This window comes from Apis florea, unplaced genomic scaffold (genome assembly GCF_048593485.1).
Source record: "Apis florea isolate Af1SG1 unplaced genomic scaffold, ASM4859348v1 contig_2291_pilon, whole genome shotgun sequence".
Taxonomy (NCBI): domain Eukaryota; kingdom Metazoa; phylum Arthropoda; class Insecta; order Hymenoptera; family Apidae; genus Apis; species Apis florea.
This window is the reverse complement of record NW_028256553.1, coordinates 1037000-1064773: the sequence shown is the minus strand read 5'-3', so window position 1 is coordinate 1064773 and position 27774 is coordinate 1037000. Positions and strand designations below refer to the sequence as shown.

Genomic DNA, 27774 nt, shown 5'->3' with positions numbered 1-27774 from the left:
ATGAATTGAATGCTCGAACGTCGGGTTACTTCTTTCAATTTTTCATATTCAACTCGACAAGATATTTATGCAACATTTCATTTCGTTATCGTTTTATTTTATTTATTTTTAAACGCAACGTTTCAGCGTATTTTATCTTTTATCCTTTGAGATTTCATCTTAGAATCTTGGGGTTGATTGTGATAAGATTGAATCTGTAACAGTTAAACAATTGATGAAATGGGTTAAACAAGTTATAATATGGTTGGTATTGGTATTAATCAAGTGGTGGATGATGAGGAGGGGATGGGAACTCTCTCTCTTGCGCAATCGATTTATTTTGGACGAACGATAACTGAATCGTACGCGATTATCAACACATGGTAAAAATGAGACGAATCTTTCTTTTTCTTTTTCAAGCGGCTTGATATGAAGGTTCTTTTTTAGTTTTTTCACGCGACTCTGTTGGTATCGAAGCTTTTTTTCAATGATAATTTGTTTTTTTTTTTTTTTTTTTTTTTTGCAAATCACTCGCGCGTATTCGATGACACTTGAATGATAATTTCAAATTGGTTTTGTTAATTTTTTTATCGCTGCTCTTGCAATCGCTCGAATTGCAATATATAACTTAAACTCGCACTGTATTCGAGCTACCTTGAAATATGTGTCTGTGTGTCGCAGGCTCTTATTCATATTATGCACTACGTCGATTGATTGATTTTTTTCTAAGATTCGTTTTCAAATTAGGACATCTTTCCTTTGCTTCTATTGCAAATAACGTAACGAAAAAGAATATAGAATGAAAAATTTTATTGATCTTTTTATTGTGGAGCTAGCGAGACACGAACGAACGTTTATTATTTTTTTTTCTTATTTTCTGTGACTAATCCATGGCTTTTATCAAGTCATCCTCTTGAATTATTCGCAAGCAGCTTTTAGGAGAATCAAACGATTTCGTAAGTGTGTAAAAAATACACATTCAAGTAGATGACACGACACTCATTCTTACACGTTATTTTTTTTTTTTTTTTTTTAATTACGGGTAATCGCGTTTCGTTTCGAAAATATTATATTTCCAACTTGATTTACATTATCGATCGAGTTGCAAACACGCGCGAATTATGAAATATTCTAATCTTGTTTCTAATATTTTAATATTATTTGTTAAATCGTTAATAAAAGATTGAAAAAGTATAAAAAAATACGTAAAAAAATTTTGAAATGAAAGCAAAAAATATAAATAAATTATTGTTTCTTTCTATATTAAATAATATTCCATTAACATTTCAGAGAAAAATTGTTATCAAGAGAATTTCAACATTTAATGCAACGATTACAATTAATTAATAATAATGCAAATCAAGTTTTCAAATTCGCATAAAGATGAGTATATCGGCTAGAATTTTACTTTTTAGAATTTTATTTAGCCTATTCATTAACCTATTCATTAGGTTTTGATTCTTCCCTTTTTCTTTTCTTTTTCTACGTAGAAACTCGTAGAAATATAAATCGGAAACGTTTCTTAAAGTACATATCATTGACCGATTTCTCGATCAATATTTTTTAACGACCATAAAGCCTGCTACGAAACTAGAAACACATATTTTAAGTTAGTCGCGCCATTTTCAATTCTTTTCTCGTTAAATTAAACATCTGCTCCGCTTGCGACATATTATAATCAATTCGATTTATTTAATTATTTAACGATTGGTTGAAAAGCATGGATATTTTTTTTTTTTTTTTTTAATAATATTCTCGCCATAAAAATTGTTCTATAGCCAAAGAAATAATTCGAGTCATATTTGTTTTTTAATTTTTTTTTTTTTTTTTTACGATCATCGATCGTTCACGAACTTTACTTGTATGATTTCATCACGACTCATTGCTTGGATTTCACACGTGTGGCATTCTTACTTATTAAAACAGATTGAGAACGGTAATTTTTCTTTCTATTTAATCTCCGTATTTTGTATTTTTCTTCTTAATTTCCTTGTAATTTGTTTGTTTGCTTTTGCTTACTTTATTTCACATAAAACGTAGTATTAATAACATTCTTCTTGTTTCTTTCTTATTTTCGTACTCGTTCCTCTTCGCACGGATCAATTCAAGATATTATCATCATTATTTCAATTATATTTGAATATTTAGTTTCAATACTTTGATTCACTTCTAGATACTTAACAATAAAATTTCAAAAAGTCGAAAATACAAAGATTCAAAAGTTTAAAAAATTAAAGAATTCAGAAATTAAATAGTTCAGAATTTTTTTTCAGAAATTTTCAAATCCAAGAATCTTCAAGATATTTAAAGATTAAAAAACGAATTGAAAAATTAATTATTCTACTTTCTATCTTGTAAATTATTCCTTCGAGAAACGAATATCTTTTATTCATCCGTGGGAATAGTCGCGCGCACTAACACATATACACGATTGGGTGACGGTTATGTGGGTTTTGCTACCTGTGTGTCGGTGCATGGGGGTGGTGGTGATGGTGGTGGTGATGAAATTCTGGCGCGTGTCGCTTTGCGTGCACCGGCTGTGAAACTGTCATCCTCTGCGCCTTCCTACCCGCTCGAACCCTGGCAGGTGGATCGTCCTGCTTAATGCGCAACCCAGTCACCGGAGACGGAGTTGACGTGATGCCTATAAGGCGCAGCACACGAAGGTGTCGAGGTAACGTTTATCTATTCTTCTTTTTTTTCTTTCTCTCTCTCTCTTTCTCTCAATTTTAGTCTATGTTTATTTCTTTCAAGATAATTAGATCTTTTGATCATTTTTGACGATGCATTTTTTACTTTCGTAGTCTCCGATTATTCATCTTCTTTTCCAAGAAAACACTTCATTTGATTAGCTTTCCATCGAATAACAACAGGAGAAAAGATCATATAAATATCGTCCAAAGCTATCAAAGGATCACCGTTTCTAGATTTTCTAGATTAGAAACAAAGAAAAGTTACTAGTTATTAAAGAAATACAAGGGAAAGTTACTAAGGAAACACAGGGGAAAATTACTAAAGAAATACAGGGGAAAATTACTAAAGAAACATAGGGGAAAGTTACTAAAGAAACATAGGGGAAAGTTACTAAAGAAACATAGGGGAAAGTTACTAAAGAAATATAGGAATTTTTTAATTTGAAACAAAAATAGTAATGAAATCAAAATATTCGATCATTTAATCTTTTTTAATTTATTTTTATAATTAGAGAAAAATTATAAAGGATTATAACATAAGAAACAAATAAAATAAAAATTTCTTTAGAATAAACATTTATTTCGATAACTGTTTATACACAACTGTAAATACAGATGTGTATATAGTATTATTCAAAAGTTGAATGAAATTCATCCTCTAATTCATGGTAAAATATAAAGTATGTTCGCAAAAAAGTGAGCTCGATTTTATTTTAGAAAGAGTTTATATGAATATTTGCTTATATGTGGTTGAATCATAGATTAATCAATATGATATCGATATTCGATTATTTAGGAGAATCAATTTAAAATCGTGATAATTCAATTAAATTAAATCTATTTATAAATTCTTTTTCATATGAGTTATCCTTTTATGGTTTTGGACATTATGAAGAAAGAGAGAAGATATAAATTTGATTTTTTATTAATCAATTTCAACTTTCACTGTTTTATTTTATCATTTCTTTTTCTTATATAGCCTTCTTCGATACAATTTATGGGTTCATTGTTGAACATTGAAATTTATTTATAATATATCTTTATGTATTTCTTTTCTTTACAGTGTGTTCTTTTTTGTGTATATATATATATGTTATTAGTTTCAGAATTAAAATAATGGGACTAATTTTAGTGTTTAACTAGTTGATTTATTTTATTTGTAATTTTTGTTTTTAAAAAATCTATAATCTTAAATCTAAATGGAAAGTAATTTAAAGGAAAAAAAAATATGAAATATTTCTATTCTGATTAAAATTTCCAAAATTACTTGCCATCCAAAATTAAAATTTATTATTGCTTGTATCTTGTATATTCATCTTATATATATTTTCATGTCCTAAATTAGATTTGCTTGAATTCATTTTGAAAAATATTTGTATTTAAAAATAAAGATAAAGATATAATGAATTCAAGCAATTCTTTAAAAAATTCCTATAGGTCAATACTCACATAAACAAAATAATTTATAATATAGTACGGTAAGTTTGTATTCTATATAGTAGACGATTACGCATTCCTTGTCTTGCATAATGTAAGTCCTTCAGAGTAGATCTCACGAATATTTTATATCTAATCGTTCTTTATCAATGCATCGAATCCGATTGGTTGTTCTTTACGTTTTACGCTTAATTGCCTGTCGAGTAAATTACCTGTGTGTCCCTGTCCCCCTTTCACGGGTGAGCCCGGGAGAAAATAGAGAAAAAATCGCGAAGGGAGAGTGCCAGCATGTGGATTTCGCGTGAAATTTCGATTTCTCTATCGATGTTATATCACCATAATGAATATCAGGTGTATAAACGCAATTATGTATTATTATAATCTGGTCAATATTTTTTTCCCTTTCTTTTTGTCTGTTTAAATATAACAATAATTTTTTATACTCCTGATATGAAATTATCATATGCATGTGACCTGTTTAAAATCAATTTTATTATTAGTTTTATTACAAAAAATAGAGAAATCATAGCAACGAGAAAAAGTGAAAAAATCTAAAATTTCAATGCTGTAGATATTTATAGTTAAAAATAATCGAGATATTCAAATGTAAAGTGATTTTTTGTGGGAATATTTTGATGTTTTAAAATTGTCATACAAAAGTAAATAGTGTAGAACAATAAAAGAATTTTTCTGTTTTTCATTCAAAAGCTATGAAAGCTGTAGAAGACAGTGAAGATAATATTTTGGAGAAACAATCAATTTTCGATGAGTTTCAATAAATGTAGAATTCTTTTCAAAAAGAAATCCGTTTACATTTGAAAATTTCTATTTTAACCACAGAAATAAATTTTAACCAAATTAAATTAATTCAATTATATTAAACCATAAAATCACCAAGTCTTCGTCATAATAGATATATAGAGAAACAGTTCACGAATATTAGAGCAAAAACTTTTAATTAACCATTAAATAATATTACACGATTCCTATATACACTCTCAGTTTATAAATTTTTCGATTTATTTTGTTTCGATTAGTCTTAATCGAAACAAATACCATCCAAAACAAAATTCTTATGAAAATGAATATAGAATCCATACTTTATATTTATAGAACGTTTATTGACAGATAAAAAAATATTCTTCACAGATGGTAATCCGGTAACCGGAATTGGTTATGGAGAATCACAAAACAACGGACCGGCTGTGCAAAATGGAACGACTAGCTCGAATTCCAGCGAGAAATCGAACGATACATCGCCAGCGGCAAAAGTTCCGGCACGTACACGCGTGCCACCTGGTGGATATTCATCCGGACTGTGGTAAAAATCTGTGGCCTCTTGACAACCGCTAATCGGCATTTTCCTTTCGATTGGCGTCGTAAACCCTTCCAGTATTGACAAATTCGACAAAAATCGGATTTTCATTAATATCAGTTCAAGAATATTGCTGTGAATTGGTTGATCCCTTGTTTCGATAAAGAAAAGGAAGGAAAACAATGATTGTACGAATTCTTTCGAATGATGAATTGTATTCTTCTGATTTATATTATTCACATGCGACGATAGATAGATGTGTTATGTTGATCTTTGTAGTTAGATTCGTTTCAATATTAATTGTGGTTCGTGATTTACATTGTTCGTTCGAAATACGAGTGAGTTTTTATATTACGTAGATTGAAAAGAAGTGGAAATTATATCGATTATGGTATAAATATGAATTATTCAGATTTATATTGTATTCTAAATTTATATTCCAAAAATCGAATCTTATTTGGATATATTCATAAGTTGACTTACATTCGTTATTTTTTATATTCGACTATTTTTCGTTTTATATTTTAGATTTTCCTCTCTGAATTGTCATTGAGGTTAGTTAATGATATTTGTCTTTTATTTATTTATTTTTCTTTCGCGTTTTTTTTATTGATCTTTCTGTTCAATTGAAAGAAATCGATTTTTACGATGACCAAATAATATTTTTTTCCTTAACTTAGACACTTTTGCACTGGAAGGGTTAATGCAAGAATATAGAGAAAGTAAATAGAAAAGAGCAAACTGGTCATCTTTGTGACAATTCTTAGGTCCTAATTGCCGAAGCGAGTAGAACATAGTTATTCGGTTTTCACTATAAAAAAAAGCAAAAAAAGGAGAAAAATGAAAATGAATACGTCATTTCTTTTCTCTTCTGAAAATCCCCATTTTCGCGATTTTTTGTAAGCGCATAATTTTATTCAGGGGAAAATAAAAATTGTTCATGTTTTTTGAATCATGAAAGATAAAAAAAAAATTTTGAAGGAGGATGTAAGATAGTTTTTCTCGAATATATCTTGTTTTCGAGAGAATTTTTGCCTCTCTACCCCTTTCCAATGTCCGACCGTTCTCTTTTAAACCGCACCTTTCTATAATATTTCAGAGATCGTGTTATTCTATCGGTATCGATATTCTTTGATATTCGTTAATCCTATATTGATAAGAGAATAACGAGAACGGAGAGAGTAAGAGAAAGAAAAAGAGAGTGAAAGAGGAAAAAAGTATGGAATTATATTATAAAAGGAGAGAGAAAGACACAAAAGACGAAATGATTTTTTTCTTTCTTTTTTTTCACGATGAAGTTTTTCGAAATATAAAAATTGTGAAGGATGTAGAAAGGGAAAGAAAAAAAGAGAGAAGAAAGAAAAAATAGATCGATTGAAAAATGAATCCTGCCAAATTTTGAAAGGTAAAAAATTAGAAGTGAGCGCCATGAATCACGCTTCTTTAAATTGATAGACTGTTGTCGATTGATTTCTTCTTCGGATAAATAAAACAAATTGTAACTTATTCGATGATGAATAGCGAAAAATTAATGAAGAGAAAAAAAAGGTACGAACGTCCAGAATGAAATAGAAAGATAGATCGTGATTAACTCGAATAATAATAAGGAATAATTATAAAATTAAAAAACGTTCGAAAAAAACCTCGGAATTGTATATTAGAAGTAGGCATATGTTATTCGAAAGAAGAAAAAAAGATAATAACAATAATAATAATAATAATAATAATAATAATATTAATATTAATATTAATAATGATAATAAAAATACATCATATATAACCCATTAAAAAAATATGGTCAAGTGCTTTCTTAATTTTTGTGCCTTTTTAATAATTGTATCTAGTTTTTTCTTCTGCATGAACGCCATTTGTATAATTTTATAGAGAGCACAGTTCCTTTTTCTCTGTCGGTTATTTTAAGTTTTCTCATTCGTTCGGTAAAAAAAAAAAAAAAGAAGGAAAAAACAGAAAAACGACTTTCAGGCATCGAAGCGTAATAATCATGAAAATAATATTAGTAATAAATTTACTATTTACGCAAATAATCATTCTTAATCGATTTATCAATATACATAAAGGATTAGGTTTAATTCTATTTATCGCTATAATACTTACTCTTTTTGAAACAAAGATTCAACATAATTCTATCAGAAATAATCAATAATTCATTTTTTATAGTTGTTCGCTATTTGCTTCTTTGTTATTTCACAATAATGTAAGGAATTGTATTTATTATTTCATAGTAAGATTCGTGCACACGATTTCTCTTACGCTCGAAATAAAAAAAAAAAAAAAAGAGAAGAAATAATATTTCTTCATCATTTTGGTGTGAGTAAAAAATTATATTGTTTGTATTGCATCATATTCTCGTCTCATAAGTAGCTCTTTTGTACTCTGGCATTAATTAATAAAATTTTGTAAGCAACAATTGTTTTCTTCTTTTTATTCATTGTCCTATTCACGTCATAAAAGTAATACTAATTTGCATTTATAGAATCTTTTATTATCAAAATATATGGTAATATAAAATAAAAAAAAATGGTAAGCTTTAACAAACCATAATAAATATACATTATGAATATTATATAAAAAATATAATACTGTAAGGTAACTGAAGTTAAAAATTGAACATGATAAATATCTACTTATTTTTCACAGTTTTTCAAATTGCAGCAATTAGATCCCTTATAGTTGAACCATTCGCTTTACACAAAGTAGTAAATAAGTGTTTTCGATTTGTTTCTTGTTCGAGTTTTTTTGAAATCTCATGTGCTCTATTTGTAATTATAGCTGGAACACCACCTAATCGGGCAGCGTTGAAACCATACGATTTCGGACAAGCTCCTTCGCTGAGTTTGTATAAAAATGTTACTGTTTCTTGGGATACTTCATCTTGTTCCTCATTTTCTACCATGCATGCCTATAAAAAGCAAGATAAATTTTTATAAAACTAAGAAATAAGAATAAAACAATTTTTAGAATTAAAATAATACTTTAAAGAAGTTAAAAATAAAAGACAACCAAAAAGAAAAATGTATAAGAATTTTTTTTATATACCATATGAGCTAATGTAATTTTCTTATCATTTTTATAATCTTCTACCAAAGAATGATAATGCGTTGAGAATAAAGTACGACAGTTTAATTTTGTAAGTGCATTTACAACTGCAGCAGCAATTGCCGTACCATCATACGTCGATGTACCACGTCCTATTAATATTAAATTAAATTATTTTTTTAATAATATAATAATTTCTCACTATAATAATTTTAATTAAATTTGTATTCATACCTAATTCATCAAGTAATACGAGAGAATATGGTGTAGCATGTTGTAATATTGCAGAAGTTTCGCTTAATTCTACTAAGAATGTACTTTGACCAGCCAAAATATCGTCATTTGCTCCCAATCTTGTGAAAATACGATCTACTAGTGTTAAACGACAGGAACTTGCAGGAACATAACTTCCCTATAAAATACAAGAATCAATTTTCTGTAGTTTGACATATTATATATTATTAAAACATACAATTTGTGCCATTATAGTGAGAAGGGCAACCTGACGCATCAATGTTGATTTACCGCCCATATTTGGTCCAGTGAGAATCATGAAAGAAGCGAAATTTTCAGTTGCTAGTAAAGTGTCATTTGGTATAAATGTATCTGAAATAATACATGGATGTCGTCCATCTCGAATATCAATAAATATCTGCAAAAGAAAATATTTTTTAACAATTTTTAATATTTTATAATAATCAAATTAGTGAAGTATGTTAAATTTACCTTTTCATTTGTACCATCATTAATTTCCGGTACACACATATCACCACTGAGAGCGTATTCTGTTAAAGAAATAAGAACATCTAAAACAGACAATTTATAAACTGCCATATTCCACATATCATATTTTTCGCTAAATTGTGCAAATATTCTTCTATTTAAATCCTTCAATACTTTATCTCTATGTTCTTCGGCATTTATTTGTCGACTTAAAAGTTCCTGAAAAAAATATTTTAATCATTTTATTTTATTTAAAAATGTTATATCATTTTTAAAAAAAGTTAAACCTTTGACTCTGCAGTATAATAACGTTTATATCCTTTCCTTTGTGATTGAAGTTCAAATCCAGCACCAACTTTTTTCGTTTGAGAATCTGGAATCTCGATCTGATAACGCTTTTTATCCGATCCGTGAAACGTGACTTTCACTCCAAAGTGTTTTTTCTGCTTTTCAAGATATTGTTCTGAATCTTTTTTTATTTCCTCAAGTTCCATTAAAACGGCATCATATTCAGAATCGACTCCTTTCTTTGGAACAATACAACCTACTCTTTTGGCTTCTTCATGGTCAAATGCAGTCTAAAATATATATTGCATACTTGTATTTCAATTAATGATTAATAACACATAGAAAATATTAATTACCTTAAAATAATCTAAAGATTCTCTTAATGAAGGAAATTCACCATCTGGTTCCACTTTAGTACATTTGCTTATTAAGATACTACAGAAATCTAGAAAATAAATAATACATATAACGATTTTAATTAACTATTGCATATAACATAGCATAATTACCTTCAAACAAAGCAATTACTTTTAAGACATCTTCAAAACCATTCAAAGTGGTAATAAAATCTATAATTCTTTTCTTTGAATATGTTTGCCCCTCAAACATGATAGCTCTGCCATCAGGATGATTATTTTGTTTTGCCGGATTTCCTTGAGCATGAATCCTAATTATAAAATTGTGTACATAAAATATTTACTCTTATAAATACAAATACTTTTAATCTTTAATTGTTAATAATATAACTCACTTGCTCAATAATCTTTCAAGATCAGGAAGCCCCGCTAATATACTACGAGCCGTTTGTATTGTTTCTGAATGATCCATTAATTCTTGTATAGCTTTTTGACGTTCAATTATAACATCTTTTCGGCAAGATGGTCTACAAACCCATTCTCGTAACAATCTACGATTAAATATTCTATTAGATTTTAAAATGTTTATATATTTATTTTAGATATACCTCTTTCCAAATGCGGTACAACAACGATCCAATGTTTTTATAAGAGAACCTTCCCCGAAAATTCTCAAATTATTAATCGTGATAGCATCTAAAACCTAATAATATAAAAATAATAAATATTAATAAATTAAATGTTTAATATTACATGTAATTAGATAAAATTCAGTTACCATATTATTTGCAAATTTAGAAGCTTCAAATGTTTTATTTGAAAAATCTGGAGGAATATATGTTTTAAAACGTCCTTGTGCCAATAATTGTTGTTCAAGCAGATATTCTTTGAGTAAATATGTACATCCACCTAAAGCATGTACCGCTAGTTCTTTATCTTCAGCAGGAGTTAAACCTAAACTATCACCTAAAAAAATAAAAATGTCAAAAAAACTCTAAACTTTTATTAAAAAATCATATTAAAAATATTTACTTTTATTAAGATATGATTGTAAGCCTGTAGGCCATTGAAACTCAGAATTTGATTTTTTAAAATAATCTCCTTCATGAAGATTCTGTAAATTAAAAAAAACTTTTTAAATAAAATTTTAAAATAAAATTTTTTAGATATTGCTATAATTGCTTTTAAATATTGATATAAATATCCTAAACTTACTTTTAATGTAGTTGAAGATGACCAAAATTGAGATTCGCGTAAAAGTGATTCTTTAATACATGCTGCTAAATTGTTGTTAAAAATTTGTAACGTTCTTTGAGACAAATTACCACGTTCATAAACAACCTAAAAAATAATAATAAATAAAAATAAATATATATTTAATAAATTATAAAATATTAATTTAAATAATAAATTTATTTATTTAATTTTAATTATGAAAACAAATACTTGCATGAACTGGAGGATAATGAGCGAGTAAAGTTAATAATCTAGAATTACATCGATCATCTTCAAATTGACCGAGATAGAAATCTCCTATTGTAGTGTCTAAGAAACAAACTCCATAATGAGATATATTAGAACCAGATGAACATTTTTCAATTACTGATAATAAATAATTAGAATTCGGTGTAGATGGTTCTATATCTTGGGGAGTGTATACCCTTGTACCTTTAGAAGTTATTTGGCAAATTTCTCTTTTAACTACTTTATCAAATTTTGTTGGTCTAATCACTAAAAACAATAAGTATGATTGAATTAAGATTAATAATTATAAATTATATGCAATATGTTTTATGATATCATACTATTGCTAACGCGTTGTGCCATCATGTCTGGATTCTCTGTTTGTTCTACTCTCGCCACTTTATATCCTCTTTCTATGAGACTCGCTGAGAAACGGCCATATCCAATTTCAGGAAATCCCGAATGTGCAAATTCTCCCTAAAAAATTATAAATAATTAATTTTTTTAGAACTTAAAACTCTCAAAATATATAAAATAATAGAGAATTTACTCTCATATAAGTAAGATGAAGTTCATTAACGCCAATTACAGCATCCATATGATATAATTCGTAAAATTTTCCTAACTTAAAGAAAAGAACACAATCAAAGTGTTTACTTTTCAATTCCCACCACTGTCTCATAGCCTGAAAAAAATCATGATATAAAAAATATTAAATAATATGTTAAATACGATACGATACAAACATTAAATAATAATTAAATAATAATAAATAATAAAATGAACAATATTTAATTTTACTGGAGATATTAATATTTAATATCTTACTGGAGTTTGTTGATTCAAAAAATCCAAAGGAACATATAGAGTTTTAGAATCATAATCTGAATCACTTAGTGGTTTTTTATTAATATCTCGTATTTTATTTGGTTGAAGAAAATCATATTTTAAATGTGGCCAAGAATCTATAACATTATTTGAACCTTGGGATTGATTTTGTTGTTGAAGTTTTGATTCTTTTTTATCCTAATTAAGATTTAATAGATTTATTAGATTGATTAAATAATGAATTTAATAATAATAAAATAAAATAATTTATAATTATAAACTTACTTCTTTAAAATTTTTTTTTGCACCTTTTTGTGGTTTTCTTCCATTAGAATTAATAAGCTTTCGTTTCTTCTAAAATATAATTAATATTCAGCTATGTGAAATTTAAAAAATATGAAAATTTTCTATCTTTTAATAATTAATTCTTTACCTCTGGACTTTCTTCTTCACTCGCAGTTGGTGGTTCACTTTCACTAACTCCTTCAGATCCTGAATCAGATTCTTCTGATTCCTCATCTAAATCTAAAATATAATAATAATAATTTCTAAAAAAAAAAAATTATTATATAGATATGTTCAAACCAAATACAAACCAGGCTTAAATTCATCTCCAGAATCTTCTCCAGATTCTTCATCAGGAATAATTAGTCTTCGCTTTTTTATTTGAATTGGTTCATTTTCTTCCTTTTCTTCTTCCTCATCATCCTTGTATATTCTTTTTCTATCTTCGAGATTCTTATTTTCTTTCCCTTTACTTGGAGTTTTAGCTACATATAATATGAAAAATTACATCATTTATATAACAAAATAAAATAACAAATATTTAATATAATATTTACTGTACTGAAGTAAATATAAAATTTTAATCAATATTATTATTTATTTATATATTATATTTCCCGAAATTTTATAAAATCTAATTTTTTATAAACTTCTATTTTAATTTCATGACATAAAAATACATGCGGTCCAAAATATATATTTTATCGCATGTTACATTGTTATATTAAATAAATTATTTATACATTGTCATAATACCTTTGTTCAATTGTCCTCTTGCTCTTTTCGGTGTTGTAGATTTTTCATCAGATATTTGTTTATTATTTAATTTAGGTGTTTTAGGAGTTTTAGGCGATGTAAAATAATTATATAATGTATTCACTTTCGACATATTGTTATAATACTTATATATTGCAAATTCTTTATTTTACTTTCTCGAATTACGTGCCGTTTACGCAAATACAGATCAAAATCCCGGCAAAACTTTAGCTTTCCTAAACTCATTAAATTATTAGTCTACGTTCTTAAATATTAAAATTATTTAAAAAATTCAAATTCTTATTTTAAAAATATTTTAAGTAAAACATATGCACTTTTTAAATAATTTATTTGCATAGATATATTTATTGAAAAATGATATAGTATTTCAATATTAGATTTGGATTCATTTAAATTAAATTTTATTTCTAATTTCTTTATAGAAATTTTTGTATTTTTATCTATCACTTAATTTCTTATAGTGGTAACTCTGCCTCAAGAAAACAATAATGGCGTATTCAGTGAATATTTCTGTAGAAGCACCGATCGAGAATCAAATTCAGGAAATCACTTACGATGGTCAAGAAATTTACCAAGCGTATGTAATTTATTCTTTTAATGTTTAATAAAATAAAATAAAAAGTTAATTATGAATATATACAAAGTAACAAATAAATTTATTATATGTTCCTAACCTCTAAATTAAAAAAATATTTTATTTATATTTTAAAATATACAATTTATAACATTATATAAATTAAAGTAATTAACATTATAAATTAACAATAATTTATAATTTTTTAGACCTCTTACATTATCCGAAAACTTGGCAAAAATCGCGCAAAAAATCGATTTCAGTAAAACTAATGGTGAAGATGTGAAAAAGGAATTAGAAAATGGAGAAAAAAGTGAAGAAGACACAAAAGACTCTGCTTCTTTTCAGTCATCTTTATGGCCATGGGACAGCGTTAGAAATAAATTAAGGTTGCATATTATTTAATATTTTTTAAGTGTAGTTTTATTGAAATAAAAAATCCCTTATTTATATTTATGTTTAATTATATTTATAATTATATTTACAGAAATGCATTGACAGAAGTATGTGTATTAGCAGATGTTCTTGCAATAGCAAAAGAGAAACATTATATGGTTCTTGATCCAGTACCCCAAGAACCAACAGAAGTAAAACCTATGATACAAGTATATGCTAGGAAAAAAGCATTAGCTGGGGCTGCATCTGTCATTATGATGGGTGCTGATAGATTAAAAAATTGTCAAAATGAATTAGCTAGAAATAGATCAACTCCAGATTTTCACATTGAATTATTAAGATTGAGACAAAATTGGCGTTTGAAAAAAGTTTCTAATTCAATCATTGGTGATCTTAGTTATAGAACAGGTTTATAATTATTTTTTATATAATTAAATAAATATTTAAAATTACATAATTTAATATTAATGTTATGAAACATTACAGCTGGATCTAAATTCCCTCAGACAGGTATGTTTGAAGTTACAAAAGCAGAAGAAGAAGAAAAAAATAGTACAAGCCCTCCTGCATCTCCAAATGCTAGTAATAATACATCTGGTCAGACTCATCCTCCAAATTCCAAAGCATCTGCATTGAGAGTTACTATTCCAAGTGAATTACAGGGTGTTGCTTATATAGAAGTATTATGTCAAAAAGGTGAGAGAGAGAGAGAGAGAGAGAGAGAGAGAGAGAGAGAGAGAGAGAGAGAGAGAGTGTGTGTGTGTGTGTGTGTGTGTGTGTGTGTGGGTGGGTGGGTGGGTGGGTGTGTGTGTGTGTGGGTGGGTGGGTGTGTGTGTGGGTGTGTGTGTGTTTATGTATATTTAAAGAATAGATAATTTTGATGTTGGAAATCTTATTTTTTAAATTTTTTATCTAATATATAATTTTTATTTAATTTTTTTTGTAGATCAAGAAGATTTATGTAGTGCAAATATAAGTTTACTTAATAACAGTGCACATAGTTCCAATGCAGATATGCACTGGCAACAAAAATTGGAAGCTGCACAAAATGTTCTTTTTTGTAAAGAATTGTTCAGTCAATTAGCAAGAGAAGCTGTACATTTACGCGCGCCTATACCTCACATGGTCGTTGGCAATCAAATCATGGCAACAGTAATTTTTTTTTGTTATTAACTGTTATACTTATTTATAGTGCATTGTGTATAAAGATTTATAATTTAGGTGCTGCCTGGAATTCAATTAATTATAGGACTTTGTCATAGTACGGGAAACGATAAAAAACCAACTGCTCCTCCTCCTCATAAAAGCGAACATGATCATGTGCTAGAGCATTCTTTGCATCAACTTTTACGTGAAGTTCATCACAAAAATACTCATCACCCATTTCCACATCCTTCTTCTGGACCCCTTGGACCTAGTAAAAGAAGATGTTTAGCTGGTCCAACAGCTGCCGATCGATACGAACTTTTAGAAATGACAAAAAGTCAAACTCTCTTAGAACAAATTATCCAACAGGCTCAACATTATTTTATGCGATTGCGCACCGAATATGTGTTAGATACAATAGCAAAAGAAGTGAAAGATCCTTTAATTGTATCTCATTGGAATGCATTGAATTCTCCTACACAATCGTGTGTAAAGATTAATATTTTAACACATGGATATGACACTGTATATCGAACATCACTTGTTGTTCATATAGGAGAAAAATCTCTCAAATGTGTGTGCCGAGATGGTAGAGTAATGCATATGAGTTATGAACCTCAAGAATTACGTGATTTAATATTTTGTCAGGTAATTATATATATATATATTTTATATTTTAATCTTTATTGAATATATTCATAATTATTTCTTATATTATTACATAATTATTTCTTATATTATTACATTACAGATTTATCAGCATCAAATAACAGCAGTACAAGCATTAGCAAAATGTATGGGTTGGCAATTTTTAGCTAATAGTTCACACCTTGGTCTAGGTGCAGTTGAACCTCTAGGAAATGCCAGTAGTTGTATTTTAGCTTCACCAATAGGCGATAGGTATTTGATTTTTTTTTTCTTTTTTTTAAATAAAAAAATATTTTCATTTAAAACAATTATTGCGATTTTAGAATGATAGCTGTTAGATGTGAACCACAAACAGGAGTACAAGTTGCGATAGCTCATTCTCCCAGAAAAGATTTCTTTCCTGGGCAATTAGTAAGAGAAAGAAAATGGGAAAATTTAGGTGGTTCTTTCAAAGAAGTTCGGTGGGACAAAATGGAAGGAAAGAATTTTTTAAACAAAATGGAATTACTTATGGCTTCCTTAACAAGTTCCTAGATGTTATCAATGACTGACTAGGAATTTATTCCACAGGGTGAAAACATGATTAAAAATCCAAATTTTATCTTGTGTTTAATATATATCTTTTTTATTGTATAATTGAATCATAAGTGAATTTGTTCGAGTAATCTCGTGACTGTGATTCATTTTATTTTATAATTTTTTCTTTTTTCAACGAAAAAATGATTAAAATGTTCATACTTTTTGAAAGTGAATTTGTTGTTTTCTTTTCATACCCTAAACGTATTACGTTATTTCATTCTGTGGTATTTATTATTCAGAATAAGGTTTATATAATTAAATATACGTTTAGTTATATAAAAATGGTTTTTATTTGAATGACATATGAAATGTAATATGAAGAGTAATAAATCATGAAATGGTAAGTGAAACACAATGCCAAATATACAGATGTATATTAAACACCTAAATTACAATTGTTAATGACTCTTATATACATACAAAAACTACTAAACAATTCCTTACATATTATCGTCATTTTTATAACTTTTTGAAATAGTTTGTTTTTAGATGTAAGGCGTGAATTAATACACAAATTTACTCTCTGTTTGATAGAACATATACATTATATATGTATACATACATTCTTACATATGTACATTCACACTCATTTTAGACTTTATTTTTTCTTTTCATAATATTTTGGATCGAAACATTATCGCGTTTTGATTATATAATTGTTTCGATGGGTTAAGGGACGGACTAGCAGCTTGACCAAATAATTCTGTGCTAGAACGTATTATCATTTAGTATAACTTTTTGCAAAAAATTTTTATATTTGTAGTAAAATATTACATATGAAGGATAAATAATACTGATACACTTAATAGATTTTCCTACTTATTTTGGTCAAGTGTAGAAGTTTATTTAAGTGAATTTAATATAATTTAGACTTATATGAATATATTCCTGATCATTATAAGCTTGTTTAATATCAAAGAATAAGATATGGTCTGTTAATTTAACATCATATCTTTTTACACATAGTGTATATTAGAGCAATGAACAATCTCTTTGTGGTCTAATATCTAAGGAAAGAAACTTTGTCATTTTGTAATGTTCATTTAGATCAAACACAACTATTTATATTTTAATCTTCTTATAAAAATTCCTCCTTTTACTGTCTTGAAAAACATTGAACTATACTTTGAGGTCTGCCACCTGCAACTTTGAATGCAAGTGCAGTTGTTATCATCAAAATGACATAGGCAGATAAAGTAGTAGCTACATAAGCTTCTTTTACATTTAACAAGGTCATACATGACACAAACAAGTGTGAGCCAACAACCCAAATAACTTGCCCCCAATTTTTTCTATCCAGAGCAGAAAAAAATACAACACCCCAAAATGTATGTAGCAAGATAAAGCAAAGAGTTGTGGCTGCTGATATTACAAAAAAGTACTCTGTGCCTTGTCGAAGTCCCATTGTTCCAGGTCCAACAGCATCTGCTAAGACATTGACTAGTGCAAAAACACCACTCATAAAACCAAAACCTAAACCACATACATATGCAAATACATGTCTACTATCTGCCACATGTGTTGTTGTTACTTTATCTAACCCTCTTTCAGCTTTTCTTAGTACCCAGTATAAGAGATATCTGTACAAAAATGACAAAAAAGTCGAAAAATATAACTTTAGATAATTAAAATAAAAAATATAAATATATCATAACTTAAGATTTTAATTACCTGAATGCCTCTTGAAATAATACAGAAAATACAAGTCCAAATGCAAGATGATTTTGTAGTGGCACTACAGCATACCAGAGTACGGATGACAACAATAAAGAAATTAACCAAAAAAAGGCACTGGCTATTAGTATAATAATTCTAATAGGTTCAGCTGCGACAGTAAATGTAAACATAGCTAATGGTGGGCCAAAAGCCAAAAAGGCACAACCAAAAAAATCCATAACTGTCATTTTAATGTTATTAATGCCAAAACACTTTATGTTTTAGTATCAGCTAATCGAAATTCTTTAAAATGCTAAATAGTCATAACCTTATGTAGCCTTCGCACGGCTTGGTTAATATTTTTTGAAGAGTACATTTATTTCTTCTCCACTGCTTATAGAAAATGTGATAATAATGGAAATGGACACAAATGAATCACGATAATGATGAAATCATTTGGCACACGCTTCGCAAAATCTTTCTGAAAAAATGTAAACTTTTCGATAGAGAATTTCGATATATCGATAGTTTCTTTAATATTCGAGATTCATGTAAGATTATCTTGCTGAACATTCATGAAATATTTTGATAAGACTTGTTTAATGAAAATCACCTTAATTAGATTTTATCATAAATTTTTTGAATATATATATATATATATATAAAATTAAAACTTATTGTTTAAAAATAAAAATATAAATAGAATTTAAATATAAAATTTAATTAAAAATATAAAGATTAGAAGATTTAAAGATTAAAGATTATGTATATTTTAACAAAAAATATTTTCTTTTTCTTTTTTAATCTATTGTAAATATTGTAAAAGAAGGGTTCTCTAAATCTATGCTACGTCATTGTCGACATCGATTATACCTCCTATGAAATGATCGAGTTCTCGCGCACTTTCTTCTCGACATTGTATGTGTATATTCGCTCAGCTGTTCTGGTTAGAAGCAATCGCGGTTCATCTGATTGCACAAATTTTCGAAGCTTTGGAGTTTATTTTTAGTACCAGTGCCATGTCGTCTTGGTATGATCCTCGTGGATTTTTGCTGCGTAAGAGCATGTTACTTGCTCTTTGATTTGGTCTATACAAAAAAAGATTTTTTTGGTGATTGACAAATTTGTTCGTCACTCACCATAGATATCAGAAATCTGACATTAATTTAGAATCGATGTACTCCGAAAATTGACGCTTTAATTTAACGATAATAGTTAAGAAATAATCATGAAGAAGACACGTTCAAATATATTTCGTGACATTTATTATCAGCCATACAATGATTATACGAGGATGAAGCTTTATTCCAGCAGTAAAGGTATTTCGTATTATATTGTGAAATTAAAATTTCGTTAATAACATGTGGTAAAATATAATATAAAATAAAAATTTACTTTTATTTTAATAATCATAATTGCAAAAAAAATATTAAAAATTAAATACTTTTATATTTATATAAATAAAACAAATTTGTAATAAATTATAAATTTTTTTTTACATAAAGACAATTATATATGCAAAATTAAAATAAAAATAAATTCAAATATATTTTTTGTCTATTTTAAAATTCTATTAAAATTAGTATTCATATATTTTAGCAAGTCTTCAAATGATGCAGCGTATGGCATTATTGAGAAGATTAAAAGTTCATAATGGTTGTGTAAATTCTGTTTGTTGGAATGCTACTGGAGAATTGATATTATCTGGTAGTGATGATCAACATCTTGTCCTTACAAATGCTTATAATTATGAGGTATGTGTTTATTTTCATTAATCCATATTTCTATGCATTTAATTAAATTAGAATCTTATATATCTGTGTCAAGTTTGTAGAGGATTATAATTTTTATTATTTATATATTTTCAATTAAAATATATTAAAAAGTTTAAATATAATAAAACATAATTAATTTTTTTAAAAGAATATATTTTTAATAAACTTTTCAATAATATTACAATTATAATATTACAATAAATTTAAGCTGTATATAATTATTATATTAAAATATTTTTATTTTATAATATATTTTATAATTTATATATACATATATAATATATATATTATTTTTACTTATATTCATATCTTGTAAAATTCCATGCCAAGGTTATTTATATTTTCATCCTTGACAAAATGATTTAAAAGGCTTTTGTATGCTTCTTTGTTTGTGGTATTTTATTAATATTTATCTTGTATTTATATTTTTTTTATAATATTTATCTTTTGGTTATAATTAAATGATTAATATTATTTATTAATAGAAAATATATATATTCTTATATTTCATTTTTATAATTTTTATTATGTTTGACTTGATAATATTATTAAATTATTATATTGCTATAAATATACCACAAAATAATATTATTTTTGATATCATATCAATATCTTTATAAAAATGTTTTTGTCATTATTTACAAAGTTTGTATATTTATATATTTTTTTTTTACAAGATTAAGTGACAGTAAGTTTGATTAAAAGAAAGTATATTGAAGAAAGTTTCATTGGCAATAATCTTTTTTCAAGGAAATATCATTAAATTTAATTCTAGTCAAGGTCTAACATTGACATAGATAGAAATGTAGTAGCTTTGCCAAATGAACAAAAACCCTTGCATGTAATACATGCATGCTAATTTTATCATCTACTAGTACTAGAACTATTAATTTAATTATTAATTTAATAAGAAGGTCTATATATATTTAATAATTATTTATATTTTTCTATATATATATATTTAATATGAAAAAATAAATAAAAATTATTCTTAAGTAAAAATATGCTTAATAGACAAAAATATTTTGTTAAAGAACCATCAATACTTTTGATTTTTTTTTTACAGGTATTAACAGATTATAAAACCAGTCATAGAGCGAATATATTTAGTGCAAAGTTTTTGCCTAATAGTGGAGATCATCGGATAGTTTCTTGTAGTGGTGATGGTATTATTTTATATACAGGTGAAGATTTGATGAGTTTTCATTAAATATAACATGGTAATTGATTTATAATAATAAAATTTCCATTATAGATTTAATAAGAAGAACAAAAACATTTAATAATCAATTTAATTGTCATGTTGGTACTACATATGAAATAGCGACAATACCTGGCGAACCGCATAATTTTTTAAGTTGCGGAGAAGATGGAACTGTGAGATGGTTTGATCTTAGAATAAAGGATAAATGTAATGCTTCAAGATGTACAGAAGATGTATTAGTTTCGTGCGAAAGAGCTATAACTGCTCTTTCTGTAAATCTTGCTTCACCCCATCAAATAGCAATAGGATGTTCTGATAGTACAGTTAGAATACTTGATAGAAGAACACTTGGAACACCTGCCACTGGTAATTAAAATATTTAATTTAATTAGAAAACTTAAATAGAAAAACAAATAAAAGATTGTTAAATAATTTCAGGATGGACAGATACACCTGGAGCAGTAAAACCTTTATGTACTTTCACTGTTCCTGAATTTGAAGGAAATTCTTATAGAATAACATCTTTAAATTATAGCCCTGATGGTCAGGATGTTCTTGTTAGTTATAGCAGTGATCATCTTTATTTGTTCAATGTGAAGGTACAAGATATATTTTCTTTTTAAAGAAATATGTATTATATTCAAAATCGATTGTTTTATTTAGGACCAAGCTAGTGTACAGTTAAAGAAAGATATCGCAGTTAGAAAAGGGGAGGGTAAGAAGCAAAGATTACGTTCGCCATTACCAGTACGTAGATTAAGACTTAGAGGAGATTGGTCTGATACTGGTCCTGATGCTCGACCTGAGTGTGAGGGAGGTCGACGTAGCGGTACAGGTACTTGAAGATTAAATATTTGTTATTTTTAACTTTATAAAACAAATACAATATATATGTTTATCTTTGCATGTTTCAGAAATTGCTCAAGCCAGACCTGTTCTTCAAACATCGTTAATGCAAAGAATGACGGATGTTCTTAGTAGAATGTTAAATGATCCAGCTACTAGAGCTGCATTATGTGGCGGTGGTGAAGATAGTTTGGAAGGTGTGATTGATCATCAAGATAATACTCAAAATAACAACGAAAATGTTACAGAATCTAATGAAGAAAGACGGGATAACGAAGTCGAAAGAATTGAAAGAACTCAGATTCAATCTAATCAAAGTATTAATTATATTTTATTTAAAGTTTTTTGATTTTTATTATATTTTTGGAATGATAATCAACAATTTATTATTATTACAGACCATCAAATGAACAAATCTGAAAATCCAAGTACTAGTGGCATGCAAAGTAATCCTGGAACAAGTCATTCCGTGGAAACAAAAGAGAAAGTGTCATCTAATGATACTATGCCTTCAAATCAAACGATGGAGGAATGTTCGCCAGTCGAACTCAAATCAAATATTCCTATGGAAATTGAATCTAGTCTTGTAGAAACTCAAAAGTATTCTACACAACCGTGTTCATCGCATACTTTGGATAAAACCAATGATATACCAGAAGATGATCAAAGTAGCAATGATGATTCTCCTTGTAGCAGTATGGAAAATAAACAGGAAGGGCATATGATGGAAAATCTTCAAGATAGATTGACGAAAATGAGAGTTGGGTTTCTTGAAAAGTATGATATCTAAGAAAGAATAATATAAATGAGTTAAATTGGTACTTCGATCGAATATTTCTATTCGTTTACGTTTTACTTATAGACACGGCAGCGAACCTGCTGTAAGTTTAACTTATACGGATAAAAGTTCAACAAGCGCAACGATATCTCTTGGTGTAGCTGATGAGATGATTCGTGATGGTTATCACGCTGGTAAGTATATTATTATTTTTTAAACTATTTTATAATTATTTCGTCATTTTAATTCATTTTGAACATGAATTAGGACCATCTGGAACTAGTGGAACATTCTCAGGCAAAAATCATGACAAACATATACGATATAATGATATGATACAAGAAAGTAAGTAAATGCAGCATAAACAGATATATTTTTTAGAATATCAGAAATCACGGGTGTTATCTTTTTGACAGAGACTGATGAGAGCGCTTTTAGTGATAGCGATGATGAAGATATACAATCTGAGGAAAGGTATATTATAAACATTTTAAATTCTATAATTAGGATGAATAAATTAAAATATTCGAATAAAAAAATTGTGAATTTTTATTATATAGATTAGAAAATTCAGCTGAAACTGAAATGGAAGAGGCTATTGGAGATGTTCGAACACGACGAGAGTCGGCGACTTTCGACAAAACTAGTGTAACAGAACTTCGTGTGAAGCAGAAATATATGGGGCATCGTAATGCTAGGTATATTCATTTTCATTTTTGTAATTTTAATCTGGTGGTCGTCAACGATTAACGCAATTCACGTGTAATAAATGATGGAACCTTGAGAAGGCTATATATTGCGAGAATGTATATGATTAAATATTGTGACTAAAAGATTAACATAAAATTTGTTGTCGAAATTTCTTTAATTGGTTAAATGTTAAATAATAATCAACAATGATGATATTATAGTAGAGAATATTAATGGAACTTTTTTAAAACACCAATTCTATTCGGCGAGTTTGGTTCCTTTATTTTCATGTACATAACGTCTTAACTTTTGTATTCAATGTGTCTGTACAATGATGTTTGATTTTCCCTCGGAAACCATAATTGTTGACTCGCTTTCAATTCCGAAAAAGCCTTCGAACGGTGTGGGTCATTTCTTATAAGGCCGCCATATCATCTCATTAGTTGGTCTTCCCCCGTTTGACTCTAGTTTCTTTAGGACTATGATCAAAGAAGCAAACTTTTGGGGCAACGATTTCGTCATGTCGGGTAGTGATTGTGGCCACGTCTTCATATGGGAAAAAGATACGGCCAGATTGTGTATGCTATTGGAAGCCGACCAACACGTCGTTAACTGTTTACAACCACATCCGTACCTGCCATTACTGGCCACAGCCGGTATTGATTATGATGTTAAGCTTTGGGCACCAATAAATGAAGAGTCTAGTTTTGATGAAAAGTTTGCTGAAGATGTAAGTTTTTATCTTGTTATTTATCATTAAATATTTAATATAAAATATAAAAACATAATTTGTTGATATGCATTTTTATTTACAGTTGAAAAAGAGGAATGCAGTCATGTTGGAAGAGACGAAAGACACAATGACTGTGCCGGCTGTTTTTATGATTAGAATGCTGGCATGTCTCAATCAGATACGCAGAGGTAGTGAAAATTTATAATACTTTTCAAGATCTTCTGATAGTACACTACATTAATATGATCAACGTAATTAAGAATAATATACTGAAGAAATTCGGCCGCTTTTCCCCTTTAATGTGCAGGTATCGGAGTAAATAACGGTGTATAGAATTTTTCTGACTTCTTCCTTTTTTCATATTGTGAATTTGTCCATAGGTTTTTTTTTAAATTTCACCATTCACTTTATATTCATTATACCTTTCTCTTTTTTTATATATTTTTTTTAAGAAATATATAAAGATATTTGTAAAGAAGTAACAGATGCTTATACAAATTCTGTACTGTATAGAATTTGAAAAAAACAAAAAAAAAAAAAAAAAAAAGAAAAAAAAAATGAAGAAAGTAGTCAGAGGAGGACAAAAAGTACAAAATCATAGTTTATTATTTTTAAGTCTCAGAGGCTATTCAAATATAATGATAAAAAAAAATAAAAAATATGAGATAAGAATCAATATAACATAAATGATAATATTAAAAATAAGAAAAAGTTTTGTAATTTTTTATGCACATAAAAAATTTTCATATGTATACAAGAGAGAGAGAGAGAGTGAGAGAGGCAAAAATTAATTAAATTGACATGTGCATGTGATGTCACATAGGTATTTTACGATTGCAAATTATTGTAGCGATGAAAATAAAGTTTTTAATCAAAATACGAAATATTTTTAATATATACCAGGATATGTGTGTTTTTAATATCGAGTGTTTTTTCTTTCTCTCTTTTTTTATCGTTATAAGTTTATCCCGAACGATAAATAATTAAATTCGTGTTTTTCTACTCTAGAATAAAATTTAAAACGGTATTAATTCTTTATATTGTAGCTAACGAACTAAGTCACGGTATGGACAGGTATTTGACGTAATATGCATATAAATACATATATTTGTCTTTTCAATATTAGATTAATATTAGCAAGCACGTAACATGTATTGAACGAAATTATGCAACATAATTGATTTTCATTTCTTCATTCGTTCATCAGTTGATCATCTAGATGATCTCATCTAAAATTTTATCATCAAACCAATAATGATCATTTTCTTTGATTAAAAAATAAATAAATAAATATATAAAAAAATAAAACACAAAACAAAAAAGAATCTATTTACAAAATATTATACTTTCTTGAATATTACATATATTCAAATTTATTCAAATGTATGTATCAAATTTTCTAATTTATTTTTTCCAAAACAAGACCAGTTTTTCCTTCTATTAAGAAGTTTGTGTGAGGTACACTTTATTTTAAAAATATTATATAAAAAAAAAAAATAAAAGTTTTTTTTAATATTTGATTATCACGTATATATATATATATATATCTTTTCTTTTTCTTCACATGTGTAGAGAAACATTTGATAGCACGCCGTGTTTCAGTCATCCGTATGCGACAGCAAATAAAAGTAGTCTATCGTTAGATTACACTGGTTAGAACGAGATATTACAGAATAATTCTGGTTCTTTTGTAGGACGCGGCCGGAACAGGAGGAGGAGCGGCGACGAGACCGGCGAATTACGAGGTGGTTAAGATGTTTTCGACGATATTGCCGTCTGTGAAGATCCGGGATCTCAATTGAAGCAGTCCTTATCGCAACGTCGACTGATCGTACTTCGAATTTGTCTTTGAAAAGAAAAAAGAAAAAAAAAAATGAAAAGAAGAAAAACCGAGAACAAAAAAAGAGAAGAGAAAAGTCCGTATATTTATGATTTATCATTGCAAAAGTAATTGTTAATTGTAAGGATATTTAATCTGATAAGCTTTGAGTATCATTATCGCAACGAGAGATAAGTTGATTTCTTTTCTGTTCACTCTTTTCTTCTATCGCTTCTTTTCTTATTCTGATTCTGTTTATACTTCATGTTCAATGTATCCAGTTTGTGCAAATTAATTGCTTCTGAAATTATTTGAATTTATAAAGTTATTTAGTTTGGAGAAGAAGACACAACGTTAAATATTTTCGATATTTTATATAGGAACTTTAATGTCAGGTTCGATTCCATAAAAGGAACCATATATACACGTTATTTAGGAAGTACACTTGTTGATTAACTATTTATCACGTGTTTCTTAATAATATATTATAGCTGTTTTAGTTGAGTGATAATTGATCAGAAATGCACTTTATTCATTCCTTCTATCAAACGAGACTTAGAATGCACATAAGATGAATATAATATCAGGTTTCAGTTAAGAATCTGAACCTTGACATTCTATTTTTCTCACCAAATTAAATAACTTTATATCTTCGAAATTTTAGAAACAATTACTTATAAATACTCTTAAATTTAACCTTTCATATATTCTTTTTATTGCTGTCTAATTTATGTGCAATTCAAAACTTTTAAGTGCGATTGTTTTGTCTCGTTTTTCTTTTCCGTGTGATGAAATAACGAAGCTTTATAAAGATTAACCGATTTTTTGAGATAACTTATTGATAGACAGATATAGGTGGTCTGAGCTTTTAGAAGTTCGTTCGCTCAATTCAGATAAATTAGGAAAGCTTGATGCGACGTAGAAAAAACACTTGCAAAGAGATGCGAGCACTATTCTTCTAAGGTGTTCAAACTTGATTAAGGATTTATCAAGAATAAAATGTCGTTGTAGTTGGATACTACGATGTATCAATTCAAAGATTTATTTATAATAAAAATTCTGAAGAACAGTAAAAATACATCTTCGTGTATTCCTCTGTACTCCATATGTATGTATCTTTAGTTTTTCCACTGATGATTATTAATCATTCGTATCATCAAAAATATGAAAGATAATAACGATAAAGAAACGAGGGTAAAGGTAAGGATTCTCAACATAAGTGGAAATAATAAAATGAAATGCGAGATTCGTTCAACAACAGAGTCTAATTTAATAACAAAATATGAACGCTGCATTTGTAATAAAATTAACCGTAATTATAATAATCGTTAAAATAATATTAATAATAAAATAATAACTATGGCGGCGTACATAATCGGTTGAGATAATCGTAATTAATATAGGTAACGAATCCTAATATCGAAGAGAGCGAAGCGTACGAGATAGATCGCGTTACAAAATTATGATAACGAACTAATAAATGATTTTTTTTTTTTTTTTAAGAAAAAAGAAAAATTATATTCGTCGATATGTGAAATATGTATCAGACTGTCGAACGCGAAACGAGATCTCACCAGTCGAAGAGAATATAATTAATAACTGGGTAATTATGCGAAATATAATATTCGAGAGGCTCAATAGAAAAATGATACAAGTGATACTGAAATAATGGTAGTAAAGATAGTAAATGACGTATAAGACCTACATTTATTTAGTTTTAAATTTTCG

At 27.7% G+C, this 27774-nt stretch overlaps 5 protein-coding genes and 1 long non-coding RNA gene across 21 annotated transcripts in view; 3 read left to right on the top strand and 3 right to left on the bottom strand.

Moving 5' to 3' along the window:
* The window catches only part of Jupiter (microtubule-associated protein Jupiter), a 71940-nt gene extending 64088 nt beyond the window's left edge, over nt 1-7852 (top strand). For 5 of the 12 annotated variants that reach the window (XM_086903346.1, XM_086903348.1, XM_086903345.1 and 2 more), the window contains 2 exons: nt 2567-2653; nt 5259-7852. In XM_086903346.1, coding sequence (XP_086759472.1) covers nt 2567-2653; nt 5259-5434 — 263 coding nt within the window. In that variant the 3' untranslated portion in view covers nt 5435-7852. Of the gene's footprint in view, nt 1-911; nt 936-2566; nt 2654-5258 lie in introns of all 12 variants that reach the window. The other 7 variants (XM_086903351.1, XM_086903352.1, XM_086903350.1 and 4 more) reach the window with 2 other exon arrangements.
* LOC147658287 (uncharacterized) lies at nt 21-2911 on the bottom strand. The gene is made up of 2 exons (XR_015290732.1): nt 2440-2911; nt 21-194 (listed from the first exon to the last, which is right to left on the bottom strand). It is a non-coding gene; the product is annotated as an uncharacterized LOC147658287 (long non-coding RNA).
* A 53-nt stretch (nt 7853-7905) lies between the features above and the next one.
* On the bottom strand, nt 7906-13394 carry Msh6 (DNA mismatch repair protein Msh6). Of its 2 annotated transcripts, none has more exons than XM_012489230.3 (21): nt 13182-13394; nt 12737-12910; nt 12574-12665; nt 12426-12494; nt 12141-12338; nt 11863-11997; nt 11654-11789; nt 11299-11579; nt 11064-11189; nt 10881-10962; nt 10627-10814; nt 10457-10551; nt 10244-10399; nt 10002-10159; nt 9849-9937; nt 9492-9782; nt 9208-9423; nt 8954-9133; nt 8716-8893; nt 8482-8633; nt 7906-8344 (listed from the first exon to the last, which is right to left on the bottom strand). In XM_012489230.3, exons 1-21 carry the CDS (start codon nt 13312-13314, stop codon nt 8087-8089), a joined length of 3387 nt encoding a protein of 1128 aa, XP_012344684.2. In that variant the 5' UTR covers nt 13315-13394; the 3' UTR covers nt 7906-8086. The 2 variants fall into 2 exon arrangements, with proteins under 2 accessions (XP_012344684.2, XP_086759466.1); XM_086903340.1 differs by having other exon boundaries at nt 12574-12659.
* Nucleotides 13395-13653: 259 nt separating this feature from the next.
* MED17 (mediator complex subunit 17) lies at nt 13654-16718 on the top strand. Its single transcript, XM_012490354.3, has 8 exons — nt 13654-13779; nt 13986-14165; nt 14264-14580; nt 14659-14868; nt 15119-15324; nt 15394-15966; nt 16070-16218; nt 16290-16718. The coding sequence occupies exons 1-8, from the start codon at nt 13691-13693 to the stop codon at nt 16498-16500; spliced, it is 1935 nt and encodes a 644-aa protein (XP_012345808.2). The 5' UTR covers nt 13654-13690; the 3' UTR covers nt 16501-16718.
* A 98-nt stretch (nt 16719-16816) lies between these two features.
* aph-1 (gamma-secretase subunit Aph-1) lies at nt 16817-18822 on the bottom strand. Its single transcript, XM_012492685.3, has 2 exons — nt 18217-18822; nt 16817-18125 (listed from the first exon to the last, which is right to left on the bottom strand). Exons 1-2 carry the CDS (start codon nt 18447-18449, stop codon nt 17642-17644), a joined length of 717 nt encoding a protein of 238 aa, XP_012348139.1. The 5' UTR covers nt 18450-18822; the 3' UTR covers nt 16817-17641.
* Nucleotides 18823-19095: 273 nt separating this feature from the next.
* LOC100871086 (DDB1- and CUL4-associated factor 6) lies at nt 19096-27122 on the top strand. 4 transcript variants are annotated; one of them, XM_012489377.3, is made up of 16 exons: nt 19096-19520; nt 19801-19955; nt 21043-21160; nt 21232-21546; nt 21619-21779; nt 21844-22015; nt 22095-22343; nt 22425-22803; nt 22889-22998; nt 23072-23149; nt 23221-23278; nt 23365-23502; nt 23963-24224; nt 24310-24415; nt 25274-25301; nt 25922-27122. In XM_012489377.3, exons 1-16 carry the CDS (start codon nt 19430-19432, stop codon nt 26007-26009), a joined length of 2508 nt encoding a protein of 835 aa, XP_012344831.1. In that variant the 5' UTR covers nt 19096-19429; the 3' UTR covers nt 26010-27122. The 4 variants fall into 4 exon arrangements, 3 of the variants coding, with proteins under 3 accessions (XP_012344831.1, XP_012344890.1, XP_012345057.1); XM_012489436.3 differs by having other exon boundaries at nt 19097-19520; nt 23972-24224; XR_001112469.3 differs by lacking the exon at nt 25274-25301 and having other exon boundaries at nt 24310-24534.
* Nucleotides 27123-27774: the final 652 nt, after the last annotated feature.

What these genes read in the sequence shown, in the direction of transcription:
- MED17 (XM_012490354.3), top strand. Translation starts at nt 13,691, where the DNA reads ATGGCGTATTCAGTGAATATTTCTGTAGAAGCACCGATCGAGAATCAA. An exon ending in AGCGTTAGAAATAAATTAAG is followed by an intron (nt 14,166 to 14,263) that starts GTTGCATATTAT and finishes TTATATTTACAG; the next exon opens with AAATGCATTGACAGAAGTAT. An exon ending in GCAATCAAATCATGGCAACA is followed by an intron (nt 15,325 to 15,393) that starts GTAATTTTTTTT and finishes TTTATAATTTAG; the next exon opens with GTGCTGCCTGGAATTCAATT.
- LOC100871086 (XM_012489377.3), top strand. Translation starts at nt 19,430, where the DNA reads ATGAAGAAGACACGTTCAAATATATTTCGTGACATTTATTATCAGCCA. An exon ending in TCAGATTCAATCTAATCAAA is followed by an intron (nt 22,344 to 22,424) that starts GTATTAATTATA and finishes TTATTATTACAG; the next exon opens with ACCATCAAATGAACAAATCT. An exon ending in CTAAGTCACGGTATGGACAG is followed by an intron (nt 25,302 to 25,921) that starts GTATTTGACGTA and finishes GTTCTTTTGTAG; the next exon opens with GACGCGGCCGGAACAGGAGG.
- Msh6 (XM_012489230.3), bottom strand. Translation starts at nt 13,314, where the DNA reads ATGTCGAAAGTGAATACATTATATAATTATTTTACATCGCCTAAAACT. An exon ending in TTCATCTTACTTATATGAGA is followed by an intron (nt 11,790 to 11,862) that starts GTAAATTCTCTA and finishes ATAATTTTTTAG; the next exon opens with GGAGAATTTGCACATTCGGG. An exon ending in TGTACCGCATTTGGAAAGAG is followed by an intron (nt 10,400 to 10,456) that starts GTATATCTAAAA and finishes ATTTAATCGTAG; the next exon opens with ATTGTTACGAGAATGGGTTT.
- aph-1 (XM_012492685.3), bottom strand. Translation starts at nt 18,449, where the DNA reads ATGACAGTTATGGATTTTTTTGGTTGTGCCTTTTTGGCTTTTGGCCCA. An exon ending in TTATTTCAAGAGGCATTCAG is followed by an intron (nt 18,126 to 18,216) that starts GTAATTAAAATC and finishes ATTTTTGTACAG; the next exon opens with ATATCTCTTATACTGGGTAC.